At 53.4% G+C, this 24232-nt stretch overlaps 1 protein-coding gene across 1 annotated transcript; it reads right to left on the reverse strand.

Moving 5' to 3' along the window:
- Positions 1-19257: 19257 nt before the first annotated feature.
- On the reverse strand, positions 19258-23276 carry LOC123145915 (two-component response regulator ORR23). The gene is made up of 6 exons (XM_044565432.1): positions 22990-23276; positions 22370-22522; positions 21749-22162; positions 21594-21670; positions 19806-20981; positions 19258-19606 (listed from the first exon to the last, which is right to left on the reverse strand). Exons 1-6 carry the CDS (start codon positions 23126-23128, stop codon positions 19538-19540), a joined length of 2028 nt encoding a protein of 675 aa, XP_044421367.1. The 5' UTR covers positions 23129-23276; the 3' UTR covers positions 19258-19537.
- Positions 23277-24232: the final 956 nt, after the last annotated feature.

Consider the following 24232-nt stretch of genomic DNA (forward strand, 5'->3'; position numbering starts at 1 on the left):
AACGACTTCCGTTGACGTGGGTATCCCTACCAGGACTGGGGGTGTCCCTTTTTTAGTGCCAGCTATCCGTAATGAACGTCTACCTAAGGACTTCAAGGGCCCTAGGAGGTGCCTAATTACACAGCTGACTTACAACCCGCAGCCTGGATCGAGAGTTACAAGATGGCCATGGAACTACTGGAGGTCAGTGAGGCGGCAATGGCCAAATACTTCACCATGATGTTGGATGGGACTGCCCGCACTTGGTTGAAAGGGCTACCACCAAACTCCATCAGGTCTTGGGCTGAGCTGAAAGCCCGGTTCATCCAAAACTTCAAAGATACCTGCAGGCAGCCGATGTCAATTGTGGATTTGACTAACTATAAGCAGCAAGAGGGTGAATCCACGACGCATTGGGTTCGCCGGGTCAAGGAGATCATACACTCGTCAGATAAGATGGATGCCGGCTCTGCAGTCTTAATGCTGGAACAGAATTGTCGTTTCGTGCCCCTGAAGATGAAGCTCGGGCGGCTTAAGCGCGACTGCAGTGATATGGGTACACTAATGGCGGCTCTTGTCAAGTACGCCGATTCTGATGGTACCAAGGATCCCCCTTCAGATGATGAAAGGACAGGGAAGGGAAAGAAGAATGGCAATGGCAAGGGTCCTCAGCATAACCCGGGGAACCAAGGAGGAGGCAAGCGCAAGGCCGACGGCAGCCTGGAATTTGTGGCCAATGCCAGCTTACAAGGGAATAACCAGCGACGTAAGGGGAGGCCCCCTCCCCGAGGCGGCGGGTCAGGTCCGACGCTGGAGCAGCTGTTGAATGAGCCTTGTCCAAGGCATGGCTCTAGAGAGAAGCCAGCGACTCATCTGTGGAAGTATTGTGCAATCATGAAGGCCTTTAAAAATTACAATGGCCCGGGCGGCGGCTCAGGCGCCGACGGCTTTCATGGCCCGGGCGGCGGCTCAAATTCTGGTCCTCAGAACGGTCAAGGGGGCTTTAATCAACAGTCTGGCCAGGGTCATCAACAGCACCAGGGGGGTTATCAGACCAATCCAAAGCAGCTTAGCGGCGGACAGTATCATGTGTTTACTACTAGTCTGTGCAAGCGAGATCAGAAGCTTCATAAGAGGGCGGTGAACGCTGTTGAGCCGGCGGTCCCACGCTACTTGCGGTGGTCTGAGCAGCCTATAGTGTGGAGTAGGGAGGATCACCCTCCCCGGGTGGATAACCCGGGCCACCTGGCCTTAGTGGTGGCTCCTCAAGTGGGAGGATATAAGTTCACAAAGGTGCTCATAGATGGAGGTAGCAGCATCAACATCCTCTATTATGAGACTTTTCGCCGTATGGGGTTGGTTGATAATCACCTCAGCCAGTCAAACACTATCTTCCATGGTGTGGTACCTGGTAAGTCGGCTTATCCAGTCGGCAAGATCGAATTGGAAGTGGCCTTTGGAGATGAGGACAACTACAGGGTGGAAAATTGACCTTTGAGGTGGTCAAAATAAGAAGTCCGTACCATGCTATATTTGGGCGGCCGGCTTACGCCAAGTTCATGGCACGGCCGTGTTATGTTTACTTACAGCTCAAGATGCCGGGTCATAATGGGACCATTACGGTTCACGGCAGTCGGAAGGTGGCCTTGGAATGTGAGGAAGGCGATGCAGCTTATGCAGAATCTGTTTGTGCAACAGAGGAGTTGAAGTTTTACAAAGACAATGTTGACCCAACTGATATGACCTCTCTGAAAAAGCCGACTACGGAGCATGAGCCGGCAATGAAATTTAAGTCAGCTGATGAGACTAAACTTGTTGATTTCGTTCCAGGAGACTCATCTCAGCAATTTAGCATCAGTGCCAATCTGGATCCAAAATAGGAAGGCGCGCTCATCGAGTTCATCCGTGAGAATAGGGACATCTTCGCATGGAAACCTTCTGACATGCCAGGTGTACCTAGAGAACTCGCTGAGCACACTCTTAATGTTGATCCGAAATTTAAGCCGGTCAGGCAGTTCCTTCGGCGGTTTAATGAAGAGAGGCGGAAAGCTATTGGTGAAGAGGTGGCCCGGCTCTTGGCGGCCGGGTTTATTGTTAGAGTCTTTCACCCAGAGTGGCTAGCTAACCCGGTGCTCGTGCTCAAGAAGAACGGCTCCTGGCGGATGTGTGTGGATTATACGGACTTAAACAAGGCGTGTCCGGCTGATCCCTTTGCCCTCCCCCGTATTGATCAAATTATTGATGCTACGGCAGGTTGTGCGCGCTTAAGTTTCTTGGATGCTTATTCTGGATATCATCAGATTAAAATGGCGGTTAAGGACCAGGAGAAGACGGCGTTCATCACTCCCTTTGGATCCTTCTGCTATGTATCCATGCCCTTTGGACTCAAGTGTGCACAGGCGACTTATCAGCGTTGCGTGCAGAACTGTCTTCATAAACAGATTGGGCACAATGTTCATGCTTATGTGGACGATATTGTGGTTAAATCCATAAAGGAGGAAACCCTGATAGATGATTTGAGAGAAACCTTTGATAATCTCCGGGTCTACAAGATGATGCTTAACCCGGCCAAGTGTGTCTTTGGTGTCCCTGCAGGCAAGCTCTTGGGGTTTTTGGTTTCTGACAGAGGCATTGAAGCTAACCCGGAGAAGATCAAGGCCATCACCTCCCTGGCTAAGCCGGCGTGTATAAATGACGTTCAGCGCTTGGCGGGTCGCATCGCTGCTTTAAGCCGGTTTATAAGCCGCTTGGGTGAGAAAGCCATGCCATTGTATCAGTTGATGAAGAAAACTGATAACTTTGTCTGGAATGATGCAGCTAATACCGCTTTTGAGGATTTGAAGAAGCAGCTGGCAGAGCCCCCAGTCCTTGCCGCTCCGGTTGATAAGGAGCCCTTATTACTGTACGTGGCAGTGAACACACGAGCCGTCAGTGTGGCTATGGTGGTGGAGCGCAAGGAGGAGGGCAAGGAGCATCCGGTTCAGCGGCCGGTTTATTATGTCAGCGAAGTGCTCATTGAGTCCAAGCAGCGATATCCGCATTGGCAGAAGCTTGTTTACGGTGTGTTCATGGCAAGCCGGAAACTTAAGCATTATTTTCAAGGTCATCCCATCACTGTGGTCAGTTCTGCCCCTCTTGGTGATATCATTCAAAACAGGGAGGCCACAGGGAGTGTAGCTAAGTGGGCTATAGAGCTTGGACCTCATGGTCTCAAGTACGTGCCACGCACTGCTGTTAAATCTCAGGCTTTGGTGGATTTCATCAATGACTGGACAGAGTCGCAAGTGCCCGAGCAGAAGCCGGATAACACATATTGGACTATCCATTTTGATGGGTCCAGGCAGTTGGAGGGCTCAGGGGCTGGAGTTGTGTTGGCTTCCCCTAAAGGGGACAAGTTTCATTATGTGCTACAGTTGCTGTTTCCTTGTACTAACAACGCGGTTGAGTACGAGGCCCTGCTCCATGGTCTTCGGATGGCTAAAGAGGTGAGCTTAAGCCGGGTAAGGTGCTTCGGCGACTCCGACTTAGTGGCTCAAGAAGTATCAGGAAAGTGGGATTCCAAGGACCCTCTCATGGCGGCTTATTGCCGCGAGGTTGATGCCATTGCTGGGCACTTTCAGGGTTACCAAGTGGAACACATCGATCGCAGGAAGAACGAGGCGGCGGATGCTTTAAGCCGCTTGGGCTCTCAGCGAAAACCGGTACCGCCTAACACTTTCCTGGACGTCCTGTATAGTCCTTCTGTTAAGTTGCCTACAGAGGAAGACTTGGCTGTCCCTGACCCGGAGGCACGACTGGTGGCGGCTCTTCATATCATACCAGACTGGACAATGCCATATCTGGCTTACATGACCCGGGGCGAGTTGCCTGAGGATGAAACTTTGGCCAGGCAAATAACCCGGCGGGCTAAGTCAATGATCGTTATCAATGGAGAGTTGCATCACCGCAGTGTTACGGGAGCGTTCCAGCGTTGTGTTTCCCCTGAGGAAGGTCAAGAAATCTTGCGTGAGATCCATGAAGGGGATTGTGGCCACCACACCGGCTCAAAGTCTCTTGTGGCCAAGGCCTTTCGCCATGGTTTTTATTGGCTGACGGCACATGCTGATGCGGAGGACTTGGTCAGTAAATGTGATGGTTGCCAGAGGTTCTCACGACGGGCTCATGTGCCGGCTCAGGAGCTGAGGATGATCCCAATCACTTGGCCCTTTGCGGTCTGGGGGCTTGATATGGTTGGGCCTTTTAAAAGGTCCAAGGATAAGAAGACCCACCTCTTGGTGGCGGTTGACAAATTCACAAAGTGGGTGGAAGCTGAGCCAGTTAGCAAGTGCGATGCAGCCACGGCGGTTCAATTTATGAAAAAGGTGATTTTCCGCTTTGGCTTTCCGCACAGCATTATAACTGACAACGGCACCAATCTCTCCAAAGGCGCCATGGACGAGTTTTGTCAACGAGAGCATATCCGACTTGATGTTTCCTCAGTGGCTCATCCTCAATCCAGTGGTCAAGCTGAGAGAGCTAATCAGGAGATTCTGAAGGGCATCAAGCCCCGGCTTTTGGTCCCTTTACAACGGACGCCGGGTTGTTGGGTGGAGGAGTTGCCCTCTGTGTTATGGAGCATCAACACTACTCCCAACAGGTCTACAGGTTTTACACCTTTCTTCATGGTTTATGGAGCGGAAGCAGTCCTCCCCAGTGACATCCGTCATGACTCACCTCGCGTGGCGGCTTACATTGAGGCGGATAATGAACAGGCGCGCCAAGATGCTCTTGACTTGTTGGACGAACAGCGTGATGTGGCAGCAGCCCGTTCAGCGATTTACCAACAAGACCTGCGCCGTTATCATAGCCGCCGGGTTAAATCCCGGGTCTTCCAGCAAGGCGATCTCGTGCTCCGGCTCATCCAGGATCAAACAGATGTACACAAGTTATCCCCGCCTTGGAAAGGGCCCTTTGTGGTCAGCAAGAACTTGCACAACGGGTCATATTACCTCATTGACATTCGGGAGCACAAAGATTCACGTAAGTCGGAGGAAGAGACCCGTCGGCCGTGGAACATAGCTCAGCTTCGGCCTTACTACACTTGAGCCACTGGCTCTCGTGGTGTACATATTTCTCTCAGCCATGTATATATTATAATAAGCAATAAAGCAGGACCTCTGTCCTTTTTTCTCATCCAAATATGCACGTGTTGTTTTCATTGCAAGATTACATGATGACTTAAAGGAGGATCCGGCTTATGATCGTACTCGAATCTAGCCGTAAGCAATAAAGTCACTTGGGGGCTTCCTGTTCAAACATGGGTCGTATTCGAACCAAAGAGAACATAGCTGTCGATACCCATTTGATTGGCAAAGTGCCGAGCTCATTTGGAGGTTACCTTTGGTCATATTTGAATCATAGTTTAACCCCTCTGAGAACCGACGTGGATCGTATTCGAATCAGCATCGTTAAACAATTCTTAAAATCACTTGGGGGCTTCCTGTTCAAACATAGGTCGTATTCGAACCAAAGAGAACATAGCTGTCGGTACCCTCTTGATTGGCATCGCCACACCCACTGGGGGCTATATGATCGTATCCGAATCTTAGCTTAACCCCTTTGGGCCGGGTCTTTGGTCGTATTCGAACCGGAAGCCCCTAAGTTCTTCCGCTTTATCACAAGTTTTCCCTGATTATGTCAAGGTGTGTACAGCCGGGTCTTACTTTGCCGGCTTAACTTTGGTTTACAGTATTGTTGAACGCAATGGGTGTTATAAGACAGGTAACCCGGAGTTGTTTAAATCGGAAGTATGCTTACAGGCCGTTAAGTATGTTCTTACGGCTGTATTCAGGATATCATTGAAGACAAGTCCTTTTGATTCATATTCCGGGTTATCTAAAGTTTATGATTCTCAGGGCGGTAAACCGCTTGGAGACTTGTGATTCGTCTTTCTATGCAGGATAGTTAAAGGCAATTATTTGAGACTAAGGGGAAAGTATGACCCGGAGAAATATCCAAGAGACAACTTCAAAAGACTTTGGCATTCAATACGTGCACGATGGCACGGCAGAGTTAAACTGTTGCACCTACTCTATTACAAAACTCATCAAGTCTACAAGGGTGGAGCATTGTTTGGTGAACCGCCAGCCGAGTTACGACGCTTGCTGAGTTGACGACTCCGGCTCGTTCCTATCCTCTCCTCCGGCTGATCCCAAGACCTGGAAGGTTGATGACTTCCAGTCGATGCCGCTGAGAGCTTCGAATTGGGCTTCCTCGTCAATTAACCCGGCCGGGTCAATCTCCGGGGCGAAAGTGTGCTGACGAGCCGGTGGGATCAAGTTGAGGGCTTCATAGCGAGGGGTTGGAATCCTCTGATTCTCCGCATTGTAACCCGGCTGGTACTTGGTCAGATATGTATCGTTGCCGATAAGAGTAGCCACCGGGCGTACGGCCTTCACGCAAGCTGCGAAGTCCTTCTGATCGAAAGCGGAGCCGTCTTCCTTTAGGCTTGGATAGCCCAGGGCGATGTCCGCCGGGTCTAACTCCGGCAGGAATGCTTTGGCCCGGCTCAGCGCGGCGATTGCTCCGGCTCTTGCAGAGGCCCGTCGCAGCTCTTGAATCCGTTGAGGCAGTACAGCGAGCCGGCGAAGGACTTCTGCCAAGTGAGTCGGCACCTCATTGGATAAGTCCACCACAGCTAAGGCACGCTGTGACCCGGTGTAGAGCTGCTCCACCAGGGTATACACGGCCTTCAGCTTGGTGACCACGCTCTGGTTGAGGTTGGCACTTCTGGAACCTGTTTAACAGAATCAGGTAAGCCGGTGACAAGGATGAATTATGAGATATAAAACTTGATGAAAGCCGGTGAGGCGACTTACCGAAGATGGCGGCCACCATCTGGGAAACCTGGCGCTTTAGGCCGGAGAGCTCGGCGGTCTTCTCAGAGAGAGTCTTCTCCGCTTGTTCAGCCTGGGTCACCAATGCGGCCTTCTCTTCGGCCCATGCTTTCCGCTCAGCATCGAATTCTGTCTTCAGCTTCTCTTGCGCGGCGATGCTGGACACGAACTTGGCGTTTGCCTTCCGGGTTTCCATTTCTTGCATCTTCAGACGGCTCTTGACATCAGCAAGGTCAGCCTCAAGCTTCTTGCCAGCAGCCTGTATAAGTTTCTGGGTTATGGCATGAACAGTTACTATATAAAGTCCCAAGCGTTTTCCAAGCAAAGACACTTGGCACTTGGGGGCTAATGCATATTGAATGTATCTATCTACAAACTGCCGGCTCAATGGAGTAAGCCGAAACCTAAGTCTACAACATATTCAATCATAAGTCGTTGACTTGGGGGCTAGCATGGTAAAGGTAACTATGCAGTAAGTAAGAGGACAGTAGAATGATACCTCAGATTTTTTCTGGATTTGGTTCACCATGGCGACCTCCGCGTCCCGGCTCTTGTGCACTTGGCTGATGTAGCCAGAGACGAGCTCTCCAATGCTCAGGTGGTGTAGTCGGAGAGGTCCAGGTTCACCCGGTGGGGCTGCAGCAACTCCCCCTTAGCGGAGCACTTGGCCAGCACGGTAGGCCTCCCCGGCTCAACGAACTCCGTCCGGGTGATTACCACGTCCGGGTCGTCTGCTGGTGGAGCCGAGCTGGAAGCTTCCGGGTTAACAGAAGCCTCTGTAGTTGCCTGGGTAGTTGGGGCAGCGGCCTCAGGTGTCTTCTCGGTTGGAATGGTGGCTTCAGGGGCGGAGGCAGCTGGCGGCTCTTGAGCCGTCACCTCCGGTTCAGATAAGTCCGGCACTCCGGCTGATTTGGTCTTCTTCGCTCTCTTGGTGAGCTTTGCCTGGGCACTGCAAAGACAGAAACGTTAAGCATCAAAAGGGTAAGTATGGACAAGTATAATATGAGTTGATTGTCGTTACCCGGGCGCGGTCTTGAAAGCCGGAAGACTCGACTGCATAGAGTCGCCCGAAGAGGGAGAGGTCTCCTGATAATTTGAGTCAGAAGAATTGAGTGGCTGACGTATAACACCCGCCAACGGATGAAAAGGGTACAAGTGGGAAATAACCTCAGTTCGGCGTTTCCTTGATGCATCAGGTAACCCGGAGGAGAGATCGGTGTCCTTGCTAGTCCGGGTGTGACGCCGGCTTTCATGAACCTGTCGCTTCAAAATAAATTGAGGATCTTGATAAGCTAAAGGATGTGAAAAGCTTACTTTCCGGGTTACCCTTCGGACTTTCAGCTTTGGCAAGGGCTCCGAGTCGGAGGAAAGTGACATTACCTCTTCAACCACCGGGTTACTTGCGCCGGTGTCATCCTATCAATGAATAAGTATTGATAAGGCGAACAGCAACAAACAATAAACACAGCAAGGATTTAAAGGCTCAGGGGTTACCTCTGACTCGGAGCTGTCGCTTAATTGCATCAGCTCTGAAGCAGTAGGCCTGCTTCCTTTCTTGCGAGGGGCGGCTTTCTTGGCGGCTTTCTTAGCCTTCCTGGCCTTCTTGGCCGCCTCATGGTCATATTTGACCCGCCAGAACTTGTCATCAGCCTGAAAAATGCAATAAGGTTTTCTTAAAACAATTCAGATGAAAGTCATGTACGGATAAAGATGTTCAGATCAGCGGCTTACCGCTGGGGCTGGGTTGGTCTTACAGAAGGGGGCTAACCCGGTCCTTCCGCAATCTGCCAAGCTCTCGTTCAATAGAGCCTTGGTCATCTCCTCTGCAAAATCCTCAGGAAGGTCATTGCGGTTGTGTCTCTGAGGGTCATCTTTTTGGTCCGTGTACTCGCACATTAAGCCGGGGCGGCGGCTTAATGGGATCACCCGCCAGGAGATCCAGACCCGGACCAGGTCGATTCCGTTCAAACCATTGCCCAGGAGAGCCTTGATCTTGTTGATGGTTGGGAGCAGAGCTTGACGTTCCGCTTGCGTCAGCTTGTCGGACAGTGGGTGAGTCGGCTCCAGACGCGAGGGGCGAAAGCCGGGCAATGGACTCTCGTCAGCCGGCGACGTGTCTTGGCAGTAAAACCACGTCAGGTTCCAGTCCTTGGGGTGGCTGGGCGGCTCTGCGTAAGGGAAAAGGCAGTCCCTACGCCGTTGGATGGAGATGCCACCTAATTCCAAACTTGGCCCATTGGCGCACTCATTCTGACGGTTCAAGTAAAAAAGCTCTCTGAAGAGCAACAGACTAGGTTCTTCTCCAAGGTAAACCTCGCAGAAGACTTGGAAATTGCAGATGTTGGACACTGAGTTGGGTCCTATATCTTGAGGCCGCAAATCAAAGAAGTTTAGAACATCTCTAAAAAACTTTGAGCCGGGCGGTGCGAAGCCCCGGCTCATGTGATCCGCAAAAATGACTACCTCCCCGTCCTTTGGCTGTGGTCTCTCTTCTGACGGGTCAGGGGCACGGTAGGACATGACATCTTTCTTCGGCAGGTGGCCTGACTTTACAAAATCCGCTAGTGTCTCGTTGGTGACATTGGACCTCATCCAATTGCAAGTGATGGGAGCTTTGGGAGCTTTGGGAGGCATGGTGAAAGTCGGCAGTCTATGATAAAAGGAAAAACGTCCGGGTTAATTATGAGCCGGAGGAGATCTACAGTTCAAAGCTAAGGTGGCGGTTTATAAAGGGGACTAATGGTATATATCTAAGTGCATCAGGCTACTTAAGCCGGCGAGGGATTGAGAATAATTTGATTGTCTACAGGCCTTATCACAGCTAAGCCGGAAATTCTTATGGCGCATGGTTTTCTTTAAGCCGGACGGTTCTACGGCGCGTGGTTTCTTTAAACCGGAATTGTAAACCGCCAAGATTCAATGATTGCAGTTTTTTACTAAGTGTGGTACAACAGGTTTCACACATTGCAGTAACTTTTTTGGATCAAAATGGTCGAGCAAAAGGAAAATTTTCTAGACCTAGAAACAGAAGTGAGGGAGTTCTTGGGCTTAAACAAAGTTCCTATGCAGTAAAAAGAGAGCTGCTTGCGTGTAAAATGGGTGCTAAACAGTCACCGCAACAGTTCTATGCAGATCTAAGATCAAAAGGAGCAGTAAGAAAGAAAACTACCGGAGTTTGTGGCAATGGCGACGAACACGAAGAACGCGGACGAACCCTATGGTAGATCTATTCTACAGGACAAGCAGGACTTACAGGAGCTGGAGAGCCGCGGAGGTTGTCACGTTTCTCTGGTCCGATCAGGGTGATGCAGCGGCCTGAGTTGATGACGACGAGGAGACCCACGGCGGCGACAGCAGCAGAGCTCGGGCAGGGGAGCAGTGGCGCGAGGAAGAAGACGAAGGAGAGAGAGGTGGCTGGAGGCCCGTCGGGCCGGCCTATTTATAAGGCAAGCTCATGAGTTGGCGCGAGGATCAAGGAGTCTACGGCGTGGTTATCTCCTCACGAAACGCCTCGATTTTTGGAAAGACAGTAAAAGCAAAGATCCATTGCGGATCTGGCGGAGTAAACAATGGGCTTAATGGAAGATGACGTCACGGCGGATTATACGGAGATCATAGGATGACGTCACGCCGGGTTATGGCCTTCACACAAATGGTAAGCCGGAGATTTTTTCTGTCGAAAGAATTAAAGATTGACATGAGCCGGCTCAAATCAATCTGGGGCCTAATGTTGAGGATATAGACCTTAGAGTCACCCGCCAGGAGGGGCCGGGTTACTCATATGGTCACTGCCAAAAGCCCGGTGCCAAGCTTAGAGGCGGTGGGCCAAAGATGGGCTTAAGACCCGGATATGGCTTAAGGCCCATTATTATGGTAGAACTTGTAGTGTAAGGCAAGAATAGTTGAGAGTCCGAGCCGGACACTCTTATGAGCCGGCCGGGACTCTGAGAGCTGCTGGGCGTCAGCCTCCCTATATAAAGGGACGACCCGGCAGCGGTTGAGGGACAAGAAAGATCTCGTCGAGAGCCGGGCATAGCAGTTAAGCTCCCTGGTCATCGAAACCCTAATCAATACCACCTCAAACTGGACGTAGGCTTTTACCTTCACCGTAAGGGGCCGAACCAGTATAAACCCTCGTGTTCCTTGTCCCACTTAACCCCTTCAAGCTTCCTAGTTGCGATGGCTCCACGACTAAGTCCTAGCTCGAGGACATCTGCCGTGACAATTCCACGACAGGGATCGACTTCGAGCTTCCTCCACCCACGAGTGAATTCCGGACACGATGGGTGTTCATTGATGCCGGCGTGCTCAGTCCTCTGCTTCAGGCTCCGTTGGGGCCCGTTGTTCCTAACTCCGGCTGGAGCCATCAACGGCTCACGAGCCCCGGCCTTGCCCACGTCTGGCTCAGGTTGAGGTTGCTGAAGGATCGCGGCGTGACCGCGCCGATGGTGGTGAAGGAATTCGTCAAGCGCCGGGTTGCTCCGCTTCAGCGCCATTCTCGCCCAATGTGGACCTTGCTCCACAGCCAAGACCACATGAGGTTTCAGGAGTTTGGGCTCCTTCTCGGGACGCGGCAGACAGTGCTCAAGGTCCTGACGGGTGTCCCTTTGCCGGCCGAACTGCCTGGGAAGAATTGCTTACTGTACCGCTGCAAGAACAAGGATGAATTTGTAGAGAACGTGCCTCCTTTTGACGAGTGGGGGCCGCGGCCGATCGGCCTGGAGGGGCCTCGTGAGAACCCTGTCGTTGTGGTTCCCTTCCTTGCCCCTGGTGCTGAGCTCGCCCCAAGCGACGGTGCAGGTGGGCGAGCTCCGGCGGAGGCCGGTGGCTCGAGTGCTGAGGAGCACATGCCGAGTGGGGATTCTGGGGCATCGTCCTCAGGAGCCTGCCACCCCTCACCTGAGGCGTCGGTTGCTGAGGAGACGCAGCATGCGACTCCCGGGGCCAAGGCTCCAGGAGCCTCGGGAGGTCGTGGTGAAACGGTGCCCGGTTGTTTGCCGCAACCAGGCACCCCTGAAGATATCCTTCCAAGCTCTTCTTCGGCCCCGCTGCGCATCGGCCGTCACGTCCAGCGTTTTGGTCGTCTTTGTGTGGACTTCGAGGAGCTCCGCAAGAGGAAAGGATCCCCCAGCGGCAGCAACATCTTTGGACCGCTGAAGCGGAGGAAGTACATCGCCGTTGACGTGTAAGTATCGTATCGCTGTGGCTCCTTGTGTGTTGTTTTTCATCTTCTGACGTCAGTTCTTCAGGGCTCCTTCCGTCGAGGCGGCTGCGCCTCCTGAGAAACGGCCTCCTCCTTCCTTGACTCCCCCATCGGCCTTGAGCGTTCCTGGTCTGCTTACCGCCCCTGGAGCAGGGTCAGTTGGGGGAGCATCTCGGCTTTCGTGGCGCGCTGAGCCCGCAGCTTTGTCACTCCTCCCCCACGGTCTGGTGTGGAGCCTGGTGGGCGTACCCAGGACCCCTCCTTTGCTCATAGACGGCAGCTGGTTGGCTTCGATCTTCGGCTCCTCTTCATGCAGCGTGCCCCGATCAGCTCGGGCTTCTCGCAAGGACTGGTTGACGTCGGGTACGGCGTCAGCCCCCAGCCCCCTGCCGGGAGGTGGCGCACCACTTGGCGCCCTGCCCGCTACCCCGGAGGTGGAGGATGAGGTGGGCCGAGCGTTCGAGCTCGAGCGCGGGCGAAGCGTAGTTCGTCACGAGCTTTTCCAGGAGGCGATGGGCGCGATGAGTCGACTGGGTGAAGAGCTCGCTGGTGTTGACTCGCGCCTTGAGGCTGAAGGTCTCCGGCTGGTGGAGGAGCAGCGCAAGCTGAAGGTGGCCATCAACCTCGGCTGCTATCAGCGCGACCTTGAGAATGCGAAGGCCGAGGCGTCCCTCAAGATTGCCCATGAAGCCCGCTCGCGAGCCTTGGAAGAGGCTCGCGAGGCTGACTGTCGTTGCGAGGCTGCGGAGGAGCGCGCGTGGGAGCTCCAAGCCTGGAGCGCGTCCCTTGAGCAGCAGGTGGAGGCGCGTAGGGCCGCTCTTGCATCGCTGAGGGGGACGCCCGCGGAGGATGAGGAGATTCGGAAGCGCGGCGAGGCGCTAGCCCTGGAAGCCGTGGAGCGCAGCCTCGAGCTCGAGCGACTGGAGACGAGGGAGCGTCAAGTTGCTCAAGCAGAAGATGCCGTCAGGGCTCGCGAGGCCAGAGTCGAGGAGGAGGTCAATCGCCGGGTGGCCGAGGTTCGCGCAAACCTGGAGGGTAGGTACGACCTGAAGCTGAAGCTCGCGGGTACGGAGGATGCGGGCAGGGCCGCTGCCCTCAGGCCCAGGTTGGATGAGGCTGAGAGGCGCGCGGAAGCCACGGCCGCCCCCCTGGTTACGGCGCAGGCAGACTTGGCCTCCGCCCGTGCCAAGCTGCGTTCCCTTCGAAGGCGGGTTGTTGACGCTGAGGCCGTCGCACGGCAAAACATGGAGGAAGTGCTCCAACGACGAACGCTGGAGCGAGAGCATGCCCCTATGCTTCAGGATCTCCGGAACAGGGCCAATATCGCCCTGGGCCATATTTGCGACGTGGAGGCGCCGGCCCCTCACTCGAATGATGACGCCAGCCACCTGACCTTCTTCACCGAGGTGGTGACGCGCCTGGAGGCTCGATCTGCCAGAGCTCGCCAGCTTGTGGAGGAAAGGGGTCGTGGCCTTCTCGAGCGTGCTTTCTCCCGTGTCTTCAGCCACCTCCTGAATGCCAACCCCAACTTTGATTTCGACGCCGCCATCGCCCCCCATACCCACGGCTGTCCGGGGCGACCTAGCGCGTTGGGTTGAGGACCATGTGGACGCGTTGGTTAGGGCCTTCACTTCTGAGGATGACGCGGTGGTGGTCGTTGCAGACGAAGGCGACGTGGTGGACGACGGCGACGGGGGCGTCGCCGACGGCGACGACGATGCCGATGAAGACGACGACGACGCGAGTGACGCATCCGCGGGTGACGCAGCGAGCGACATTTCTGGCTGATCCCTTGTTCTCCTGTCACTTCATCCTGCGCACAAACTCGGGCGTGGCCCTTAGAAAACTTGTAAGAGCATTTTGAGAGGGGGAGCCCCTCATGTAAGCAAACTGCAGTTTTTACTTTCCTATGCAACGCGAGTTTGTGTCCTCGCGAACTCGTGAATCCAGGTGCGAGTTTTCTGTCATGGTTTACCGTAGTCAGTGCCGGCTTGAGCTGGGTCGCGAGACGTCGAGTTTCTGAGAATCCTGCAGAGCTTGTCGCCCCGTCAGAAGGGGCCCCACGAGAGGTCGGCTCCAGTTGCAGTGCTAGCATGCGCTTGGCGTGCGCGTGCTTCGCGTAGTCCCGCTCGCGAGGAGCTCGTGAGGGGAAGGCGACGGACATGAGTCCCAGACAAAACGAGATCCAGAAGGCGAGAAATTGCTCGAACGAGAAAAGGCTCCCCCCGCGCGCATCGATAAAAACTCGGTTTCAACTCAAATCCAGATCCAGAAAGCAAAGCTACAGAAAGAGAGATCCAAAGCAAAAGGCTACGTCCGGCACCTAGTCTAGTTTTCTGGTCTTCAAGTCTTCTCACCAGCGCGGAGCTAAGTCCTGCCACTAGGCGTGGGAGGGAGCCCCAGGGCCTGAGGCCGGCACCCCTGAGACTCCGGGGCGTGTACAGCCCCAACTCATTATTACGTGAGAGTGTCACGGGCGGCGAGCTTCACAGGCACTGGGCCTTCTTCACAGGTACCGGCCTTGCTTCATATCGCCAGACGAGGGCCCCGCCTTGCACCACTCTTGACCTCCTTTGAGCCGACCGGTCACCGGAACGACTCGAAGGAGGGAAAGAGGACGCCAGCGGTGCCCCCGGCGACCACAGGTCCTCTGCCGGGGGAAGGGTTGTCGAGACCTCCCCGGCAGAGGGCCTACCTCCGGGTGTCGCCAGGCGTCGCGCGCCGAGGGGAGGGGCCTTGCTCCTGGCTCCCTCCCGGTGGCCCCCAGCATGTCTCCCTTGTTGGAGCGGGTGCCGCCGTGCCAGGGTCGTCGATCGACGCTGCAACCTGATTCATCTGCAGCCCATGGTTAGAATAAGCCTGTTCCTGAGAGATTAGCGGTACCCTGTAGTTGCGGTTGCCGGCGCGATCGTTGTGGTTCTCCGTTGGTCCTTGGAAGGCTTCGGCTCCTAGCGCCCCCTCTCCCCAATCTTCTCCAATGAATGAGCCGAGGTCGTCCTCTGGTGCGTACCCTTGATCCATCATGCGGGGCACGTAGGCTTCCGGGGCTGTCACCCCGAACACCTCGCCATGGTGCCCCACGCTCCATGTTGCTTGGCCCAGGGCGGCGGCCTAAGGATGGTAGCGTGGCATCCGGCTGGGACCATGAAGGGCGATGCTTGCGCTCGTGCTTGTCGTGGGCGGCATGGGGGAATCGGAGCCCCCTACGCCACTGGCCGTGCTGATGTTGATGAAGCCCCCGGGCGTAGTTGATGGCACATGGATGTGGTGAGGTTCACCGCGCGGCCCTGCAGTGGCCTGAGGAGGAAGTCGATAGCAGAAGGGTGGTGCTCCCGACGCCGCTGCATCCAGCAGCTCGGCAACACGCTCCAGCAGCGTATCCCGGCCGCTCTCCATCAGCCTGCATCGCAGCAGCTCCCTTGCCACCGTGAGTGCCGCCCGCATGTTTGCTTGCTCCCGCCGTGAGTGCGGCGCCGGTGCTGCGGCATGACTCGCCGCTCTTGCCGCGGCTCGTACTTGCCGCGGGGTGAGGGTGGATGACGCCTGGTCGCGCTGTCCGCGCCCGGCGGAGTTTGGCGGCGCTCGCACCGTCTGGAGTGCGGGGTCGAGATCTTCATGGGCAGGCGGCGCTGCCCGGGCTGGCCAGGCTGCCCAGCGATCGGAGCCGGCCCTTGAGTCGCCGGACATCGTGGCTGTGGAGCGTCGGCGAGCTGGTTGGTGGAGAAGAAGCTCCGGCGCACCCCTACCTGGCGCGCCAAATGTCGGATGTGGGGTTCCGGCAAACCCTTAAGGTTCAAACACTGGGGTGCACACGAAGTCTTTCCCTCCTACCAATCTACGCCCTAGCTCGCTAAGATCTCGCTGACGAACTCGACGAACTCGCAACACAGAAAGACACGAGGTTTATACTGGTTCGGGCCACCGTTGTGGTGTAATACCCTACTCCAGTGTGGTGGTGGTGGATTGCCTCTTGGGCTGATGATGAACAGTACAAGGGAAGAACAGCCAACTGAGGTTGAGGTGTTCTTGTGCCTGTGTGGTTGAGGATGATCCGAATCAGTTCGAGATCAGTTGGCTCCTACTGTGGTGGCTAGTCCTATTTATAGAGGCCTTGGTCCTCTTCCCAAATATCGAGCGGGAAGGGAGCCAACAACGGAGGGCAAATTTGAAGGGGGACAGTTAGTACAAGCTATCCTGACAAAAGTGGTCTTCGCCTGCGAAAAGCTCTGGTGGTGATGCCGTCTTGGGCTCCACGATGACCTCCGTCTTGCCGTCCTCCTGGTCTTGGTCTCGTTGCACCAATATAGCAACCTTTGCCTGATGCCTCGGTACTCTTCGCCTGCGCTGGCCTCCTTAGCATCAAAAAGGAAATAAGGACGCTGCGCGCGCTGGCGCCCGCCTAGCGCCCGCCTGGTGCCGTTCGTCATGGCTCACGTCACGAGAGCCTCATGAGGTTTTGCCCCGCCTTGATATCTCCGCTCCTCGTGAGCCTGCCTGGCTAGGCCACTCCAGAGGAGGTCTTGCGTCGTCCGCCTCGCGAGGCTTGGACCCTCGCGAGGATCTTGGATGCCTTGTTGATGAAGATGGGCCGTACGGCCTGCTGGCTTAGCCACGCTGTGGGCCGCAGGCAAGTCTGGGGACCCCCGTTCACAGAACGCCGACAGATGCATGCTCACCGAAGGCAATCTCGACGGCAAACAAAGACTTCTCCTGCACCTTGTGAAGAGCCACCATGGCCAGTCCTGCCGGGGAGGCCGGCGCGGCAACCGAGTCGGCTCAAGCAGGGGCGCTCGAGGCGGTGGGTTCCTCCCGTGAGGCCGACTAGGCCTGTTCAATCCCATTCACGGTAATGAACGCTCCTGGAAGAACTGGCTTAGTGCGACTGAAACGGTGGGACCCGGGGAGGATGTTGGCCTCTTGGGACCGAACGCACTAACGCGCCCGCGGTAGAGATCCGCCACGGTCATCACCGCCTGTGCCACGAGCTCTGCGCGGACTCCAAGGTTGTTGACGTTCTCAAAGAACGCTGCAATGACGATAGCCTCTGGAATGCCCTGTGTCTACGCGTGAAGCTGGCGGAAGCGAGCGACGTAGCTCCTGAGCTGCTCTCCAGCCCTCTGTCGAAGATGTAGGAGAGAAGTTTGCGTGGGCCTTAACGACCTGTGGTTCCTTGGGCGCGAGACTCCCACCACAATGCCTCTACGATCGCGCGCCACCCGAGTGGGCAGCGCGTTGCCACGACACGGCGGGAAGGGACCCTGCCCAGGTCGATGCACCTAGGCGCGTGCCACCGGACAAGGGACCCTGCCTCACACCATCTTCAGCAAAGCGTCTGCCGAATCAGGCGCCCAAGGGAATGAGGGAAGTGCACCAAGATCGCTAGAAACGCCTCAGCCCCTACCTGGCGCCAAATGTCGGTTTCTAAGAATCTAGATATGAGTTGTGAGCAACAAATCTTTGAGAGTTTGGCCAGGGACTGAACACGTCCAGCAATCCTAAGTCATGGATGAAATGTGATGGATGAACTACAGATGAACACAATGAACTACCCAGGGTTGGGCCACCTTCTTGGTGTAATACCCTACTCATGCTTTGTTTTGTATTGTAATGGTAGAGAGCTACAATATGTCAGTTACAAGGTGAAAAGGTTTACATAAGGCCAAAAGACCGACCCCCTGTGAGGCTTCGGTCTCCCCTATTTATAGTGTTCAGGGAGGCCTTGCCGGATGTTCTGATTGGTTGAATATACATTGGAGTAGGCTAGTGTAGCATGTACCACGGTGGCATGGTCATCTTGTATGAGTGATGATGAGGTCCTTCCGGAGCAGCGTGTTACCCTCCTGATACTTACCTACCTCCTTTGGTATTTGTCGGGCGGTGGCGAGGTACCGCTACTGTTGCGGTGTAAGCGGTAGGTGAATCTTACTGTAGTCACCGTGGATAGCTTGGGAAGCACGGGTCCTGCCGGAGACCACGCGGAAGGATTAGTCATTCAGCCTCCATCTCCTTCCTGACGCAGGTAGCAGCGTTCCGTGGTACAGGTCATTGCGTGGTCTTCAGAGTCAAGGCCCATTCCTCCCGAATGGGCAGGCGATGTGTCCACACATCCTCCCGGAAAGACCCCGCTAAGACCTTCCCGGAGAAGGCCTATACTTATCTCTTGAGCTGTCCCTTGACAACCCAGGGCATAGTCCAGCGGGTTCATCCGGGTCTCCCAATGTACTCCCCGGACGGAGAAATATCTTTGTCATCGCTAGTAATACCCCAATTTTACTAACGCCGATAGCAACTAATGCAGAACTCTATTTGACTAGAGATAATAATTTGAAAAAGTAAGAAAAAAAAAGTGGACTGGACTCGCAATAACATTGAAACTGCTGAACACTTGTTCTTCTCCTGTAGCATTGCAAAGTCAGTTTGGGGATGCAATTCCAATATTCTGGGGGCTGCCTGTTGTCCTAGAAATTAGAAATGCTCGGCAGAGTAACTTGGATGTATGCTTTCCTGCCTGGGAGTGAGAAGTTTTATATGATGAAATCGCTGCGGTTATTTAGGGGATTTGGAATGTTCGTAACAAGATTACCTTTGAAAAACACGTGGTAAGGTCTCCTATTGAGGTTATTTTTACGATATGTAGATTTTTGCTGTGTTGGTCAGGGCTGCTGAAAGGTGCTCAGCATGTGGAGCCAGGCAACGGCGAGGAGCCCATGGCGGCGACGCGCGTCGGCTGCGTGCTCTCCCCGCCGCTGCCATCTTCCTGCTCCGTGGCAGGCGTGCCGGGTGAACGCGAACGAGCTGGAAACAATCGAAGAGAACGTAACTCGGAATGAGGAACCGAGACGCGGATGCTGGTCGCCGAACCCCAGCCCTGATGCTGCTCGATGCGGACGAGGGTCTGGATGGCGAAGGGTGGGGAGTAGAACCTTGGCGGCGTTGGCTGCGGAGACGGTGGCAACGGCGCCGCATCCATGGCGCGGAGAGGAGAGGAGGGCGGCGATGCCGTCGGAAGCGGAGGGGTGCGGCTTCTTTTGTTGATTGAAGTTTATTTATGAACAGACAGCTAATTCATGGAGGCCTGACGAGCCATTCAAATTCAAATCCAAATTCATGCCCACATGTATCAGGTTTTTGATGGATTTCACCAGCCACATTTCGATTCAAATTCAACCAGGTCTATGCATGATGGCAGTGACATACAAATTCCAGGTCGAGGCCCATCATAGATTACTCACCTGTATAAAGCTTACAATCAAACCACCAGCGTCTCTAGCTGCTCAGGTTAGCAATCAACCCATCATCCTGCTTGTTTCTCCAACAGCTGCTACTGCTACTACAATACATACACATACAGCCCAGCACTAGGCATACTAAAGATCAGCAACACTAGCTACACTACACGGCATACCATACACAAAAGGTCGGGGAACATGCGTATACAGAGGATGCAGAGTGACGTGGATACACGGGTGGCGGCCTCTTGTCATATGCAAGCCCCGAGCGAGTAGAAGTCGCACCCCAGATCGTCGCCGAAGGCAGCGTCGTCCTTCTCCTGTGTATGCATAAGCAAAACCATCATTAGATCAATCGGGTTCGGGTGGGCCGAGGATATATGTATCGCTCTACTAGGCTGATTATGATGAATACAAAAGATTATGATGTATCGCTGTACTAGGCTGAAGCTACTCGTTATGTTCCTTACGGCGAACGATACATTAATAGTATGCAAGAGGTTAAAAAGGTCGCCTTACCACTTTGATCATGGAATTGAGAAGACCGTCGAAGCTGCAGGTGCTGGAGCTGAGCTCGCTCTGCAGCCTTTGAGGGCCTGATTCAGACGCATTCCTTGCCATCGAAGTGTCTCCTGAGAAGAGGATGTCAAACTTAGTTTGTGGAGCAGCTGTCGAGGCGCTCGCACTTGTCTGTCCAAACATTCTGCCACCATGGCTGCTGTCAATGCTGCAATTATTCGACCTTTGGCTCATGGAATGATAATGAGCACCAATATTGCTTGGCAGCTGAGAGGAACTCCATACAAGCTTCGGATCAAGTAGACTATCTGAACTTCCAAAGCTCAAGTACTTCTGCTCGGTATCTGGAGACAAATGTATCGTGCCACCAAAGGAACCAGCTCCCACTTTGGTACCTCTTGCGACCGTGAGGTCATTTGTTGGACGAAAACTTGCTGAGAATGCATCACCCAATCTGGTTGCACCATTGCTGCTGAATGAAGCACCATTATTGTTGAATGAACCATGCACAGGCAACATGTTTGCAGAAAATCCAGATGAAGGAAGAGCGCTCTGCTGGGATACACGAGACTCCAATGGACCAGAAGAGGCTCCAATGGCACCTTCGAGAAGTTCTACACTTGCAGAGGGAGCTCGAACTGATGGCTGGATGGCTACTTTGGCCTGTGTGCACTCCACAAGATCTGGAGGCAGTAATGGACTGCTTGTGACACTTGGGAGCATGCGAGGCATGCCATTAGCCCGGCTATTCCCAGAAAGGATGGTGGACAGATCACCGCTGCCCTCATTCATCCACTTTTGTTGTAATTGGGCTTGCCCAAGAGATGTCGCCAAACCTTGTCCCAAGTTCCCATGCTGGTTTCCTGGTAGGCTAAGATGATACTTAGCTGCATCACCAATCAAAGGATTTGTTGTGCAACTGCTACTTCCAGTCGGAATTGACCTGGAAGTGGCCACCCCCTGAATCACAACCGCTGTTTGGTTGTTTCTAGGACTATTTAGCAATCCATGTGCACTGAAAGTTGATAGCGCTGCGGGAGAGGTGAAAGCTTGATAACCCTGGAGTCCTTCGAATGCATCCATGCGCAGAAAGGGGTCTCTGCCTCCCAAGGCAGCAACGATGCCAGCTTGTTGTGATGCCACAGCACTTAACCGTCGGAGATAAAGCCTATATTTCTGCATGTACACAAAAGCAATCGGTTAAACTTGTGAAGCAGGTTATAACAAGTATTTACCTATTTGTGCACATCTAGCATTTAATTCGTTTCAAAATGATATGTAGGATCATTATAGAGCTAAATTTCTGGTTTAGCATATACTACATGCTTGCTGAATCTTGTTAAAAGGTGTAGAGAAGGGCTACAGACAAGTGCCCCTTTTATCCAGTTCTGACCAGATTACTCATTTACTTGTTTCAGGATTTGTTCATGAAACTGCAGTGTTTAATAGTGAAAAAATAATTTGTTTTTTTCAAAACTCCAGCCTTACTATGGAGAATGAAAATATATTTGTTCCAGGTTAGTCAGGGAGCAGTGCTTTCTTTCAGATCAACTTTAATACTCCTAATCAGTCAGCATATTTGCATATATTATATGCTAGTAACCTGTATCATTTGCATTGAAGAACTTAATAAAAGTTGCAGGATATACAATGCCTAGAACCACATACAGCAAAAGTTATCTCCGAATGCCTAGCTGCTGGCTGCAGGACAGATAATGCTCGGCAAGTATGGAATGCACATGGTACTAATCTACTGATAACTACAAGAAAGTAAATTAAGTGGCTTGCCTGTAGGTGACTTGCAACATTTTCCCTAGTGAGTTTCTCAACATTCATAAGCTCGAGTATCCTTTTTGGCACAGCTTCTGCATAAACATGAAAGAAACATGAGTGACTCCAGAAATAAGTAGCAACAGAGAAGGGAGTTACTGTTAAGTTCTTACTGTCAATTCCAAGATGGTTGACTGCAGCAACAAATTTTCTATGCAGTTCAACTGACCAAACAACTCTTGGCCTCTTTGGGGCCGAAGGGTCATCATTGTCTTGGCCACTGCTATCCTCGTCTTCATCTTCCTCCTCACTATGGTATTCCTTCCTCTTCTTGCTGGGCCTCCCACTTTGGTCGGGTGACCCACATGTAACTTGGCCGAACACATAGTCAGAGTCCGCACTTGGTGGCTTATTGCACTCTTCATAGGTATCAAGATTAACAGAGTCACGAGTACTGAATTTCCTCCTAACAACATGCTGCCAGATGTTCCTAAGCTCTTCAATGCGAACAGGTTTTAGGAGATAGTCGCAGGCACCATGGGTTATCCCCTTCATTACAGTTTTTGTCTCTCCATTCACAGATAACACTGCATGGAAAATAATTGGTTAGCACTGACATTTTCCCCTCCTCAATCAGAAGTACAAATCATAAGATTCACTGTGTTGAATTGATATTTTGCATATAAAAGAATATACATCCAACAACATTATATAAGTACTACCTCCTACGTTCCTATTACCAAGACCAGTAAGAAAATTGGGCGGCTGTGAGATGGATAAGATTTGGAACTTACTGATGACAGGGAGGTCCATTTCAAGCCCCACAAGCTCAAGAAGCTTAAAGCCATCCATGTCTGGCATGTGCACATCACTGATAACCAGATCAAACATGTCCCTGTTTTCCCGCAGCATCCTCAGCGCGATAACAGCCTGATTCGTCGCCGTCACTGAAAAAACACCAACAGGTTACTCTTCCTTTTTTACAATTTTTGTTGGTAGCTTACCAAACAGACCGCTTGGTAACATGTTACTCTTCCAAAGTGGGTAACAATACAAGAAAAGGGAAATGGTCCTATGCATTTTTCATGACAAAAACCCGATGCCTCGTGCATCTGTACCACAAAAAGGGAATCATAAATTCAGGTCACGCAATCAAATGAATCTATCCATCGAGAGGTACTCAATCTTTGGCTGCAGGCAGCATTTATATATGATGTTCAGTACACCAAATCTACTTGTGAGCCGTGACAACTACCAACAGGAATCTTTTAGTGGTTGTCCGTTGTCCTAGACACTGAGGAACAGGCAAAATTTCTGAAACAGAGCAACTAAAATTGACCACTCCTGACGCAGTAGACGGCTCCTAAAGAAATTAACAGTCCTGAGCTGAAAAAGAAAAAGAAAGAGCTCTCACCGTGATACTGGCAGCGCCGCAGGAGGGTCTCGAGCACCTTGAGGCAGACCGGGTCGTCGTCCACGGCGAGGACCCGCATGCCGACAGGGAACTGGTCCATCCCCGTCGCCGCCGCGCCCCTCCTCACGTCCGTCCTCATGAGGACAACAACCTCCAGAAAAATCCCCTCCCTCACTCGAAGGCAACCAATTCGCCGGAAGCAAACCAAGAACTCAACCCAGCAGAAGCAGAGCCAAGAACACGAATTTCACACGAGACGCGCAGGTTGGTGGTGGCGCTGGCCCTAGACTCCAACCAAGAGACCAAGAAAACCGCCCAAATCGAGCCAATTGCAGAGGGAGGGAGGCAGGCGCGGGGATGTGGACGGGGGAGGTGGCTTCGACTCGAGGCCTCCCAATCCCCAGCAAGGAAAGGAAAGAGAGCCTGCCGTCCGTCCAACCTTAGCTGAAAAGAGAAGCGGGGAGGGAGGGAGGGAGGGAGGGGGAGAAAGGAGCAGCTGGTGGATTGGGACCTGGGGATGGATGGATGGGGCTTCAGGACCAAACCCACCACCGCCACCGCCCCATCATCATTGAAGCGGGGATGTGGGAAAGCAAGAGGCGGGGCCGGGCCGGGAGTTGGACGCCAAAAGAGATGGGCGGAAAAGGGCGCCGATGGCGACCGCCGGAGGTGACCGCGCAACCAATCCCGCACTGCACCCTCCTCTCTCGGCTCGCACGCGCCGCGGCTGATCTCTAGCTCGCGGCGGGGAGGAGAGAGCGGTGGGGATGGGGGTTTGGTTGGAGGGAGCGGGGCGGAGGAGGTGCGGTGGTTCTTGGGGTTGAGGGGGATGGGAAGTGAATGTGTGAGAGGGGAGGGGGCACGGGCGGCCATGGATATAGAGGAGGGAGCTAGGGTCAAAAGAGTGGCGTGTCATCAGGCCAGGATACAACAGAAGGCGGGGCCCCGTCCATCCACGAGCCTCCTCCAAACTGATCATTACTACTGCTGCAGGAATGTGATTCTCTGTGGCTCACAACAGAGGGTGATTCCTGTGATTTGTTTGAGGAGACTTTGGTCCTTGACTTCGGGTGCATATTTTTTGACCGCAATATCTGTGGAACGCTTCTTGGAGCATCTTCTTCGGCGAACATCAAACTTGCCATGCGGAACCAACTAGAGTTGTCATGGCAAGTTTTGTAGGATTTGGCATGATCGAAGGTGAAAGTTGTCATGTAGGGCCAAACACGCATAAAAAATTTGC

This window comes from Triticum aestivum, chromosome 6D (genome assembly GCF_018294505.1).
Source record: "Triticum aestivum cultivar Chinese Spring chromosome 6D, IWGSC CS RefSeq v2.1, whole genome shotgun sequence".
NCBI classification, from domain to species: domain Eukaryota; kingdom Viridiplantae; phylum Streptophyta; class Magnoliopsida; order Poales; family Poaceae; genus Triticum; species Triticum aestivum.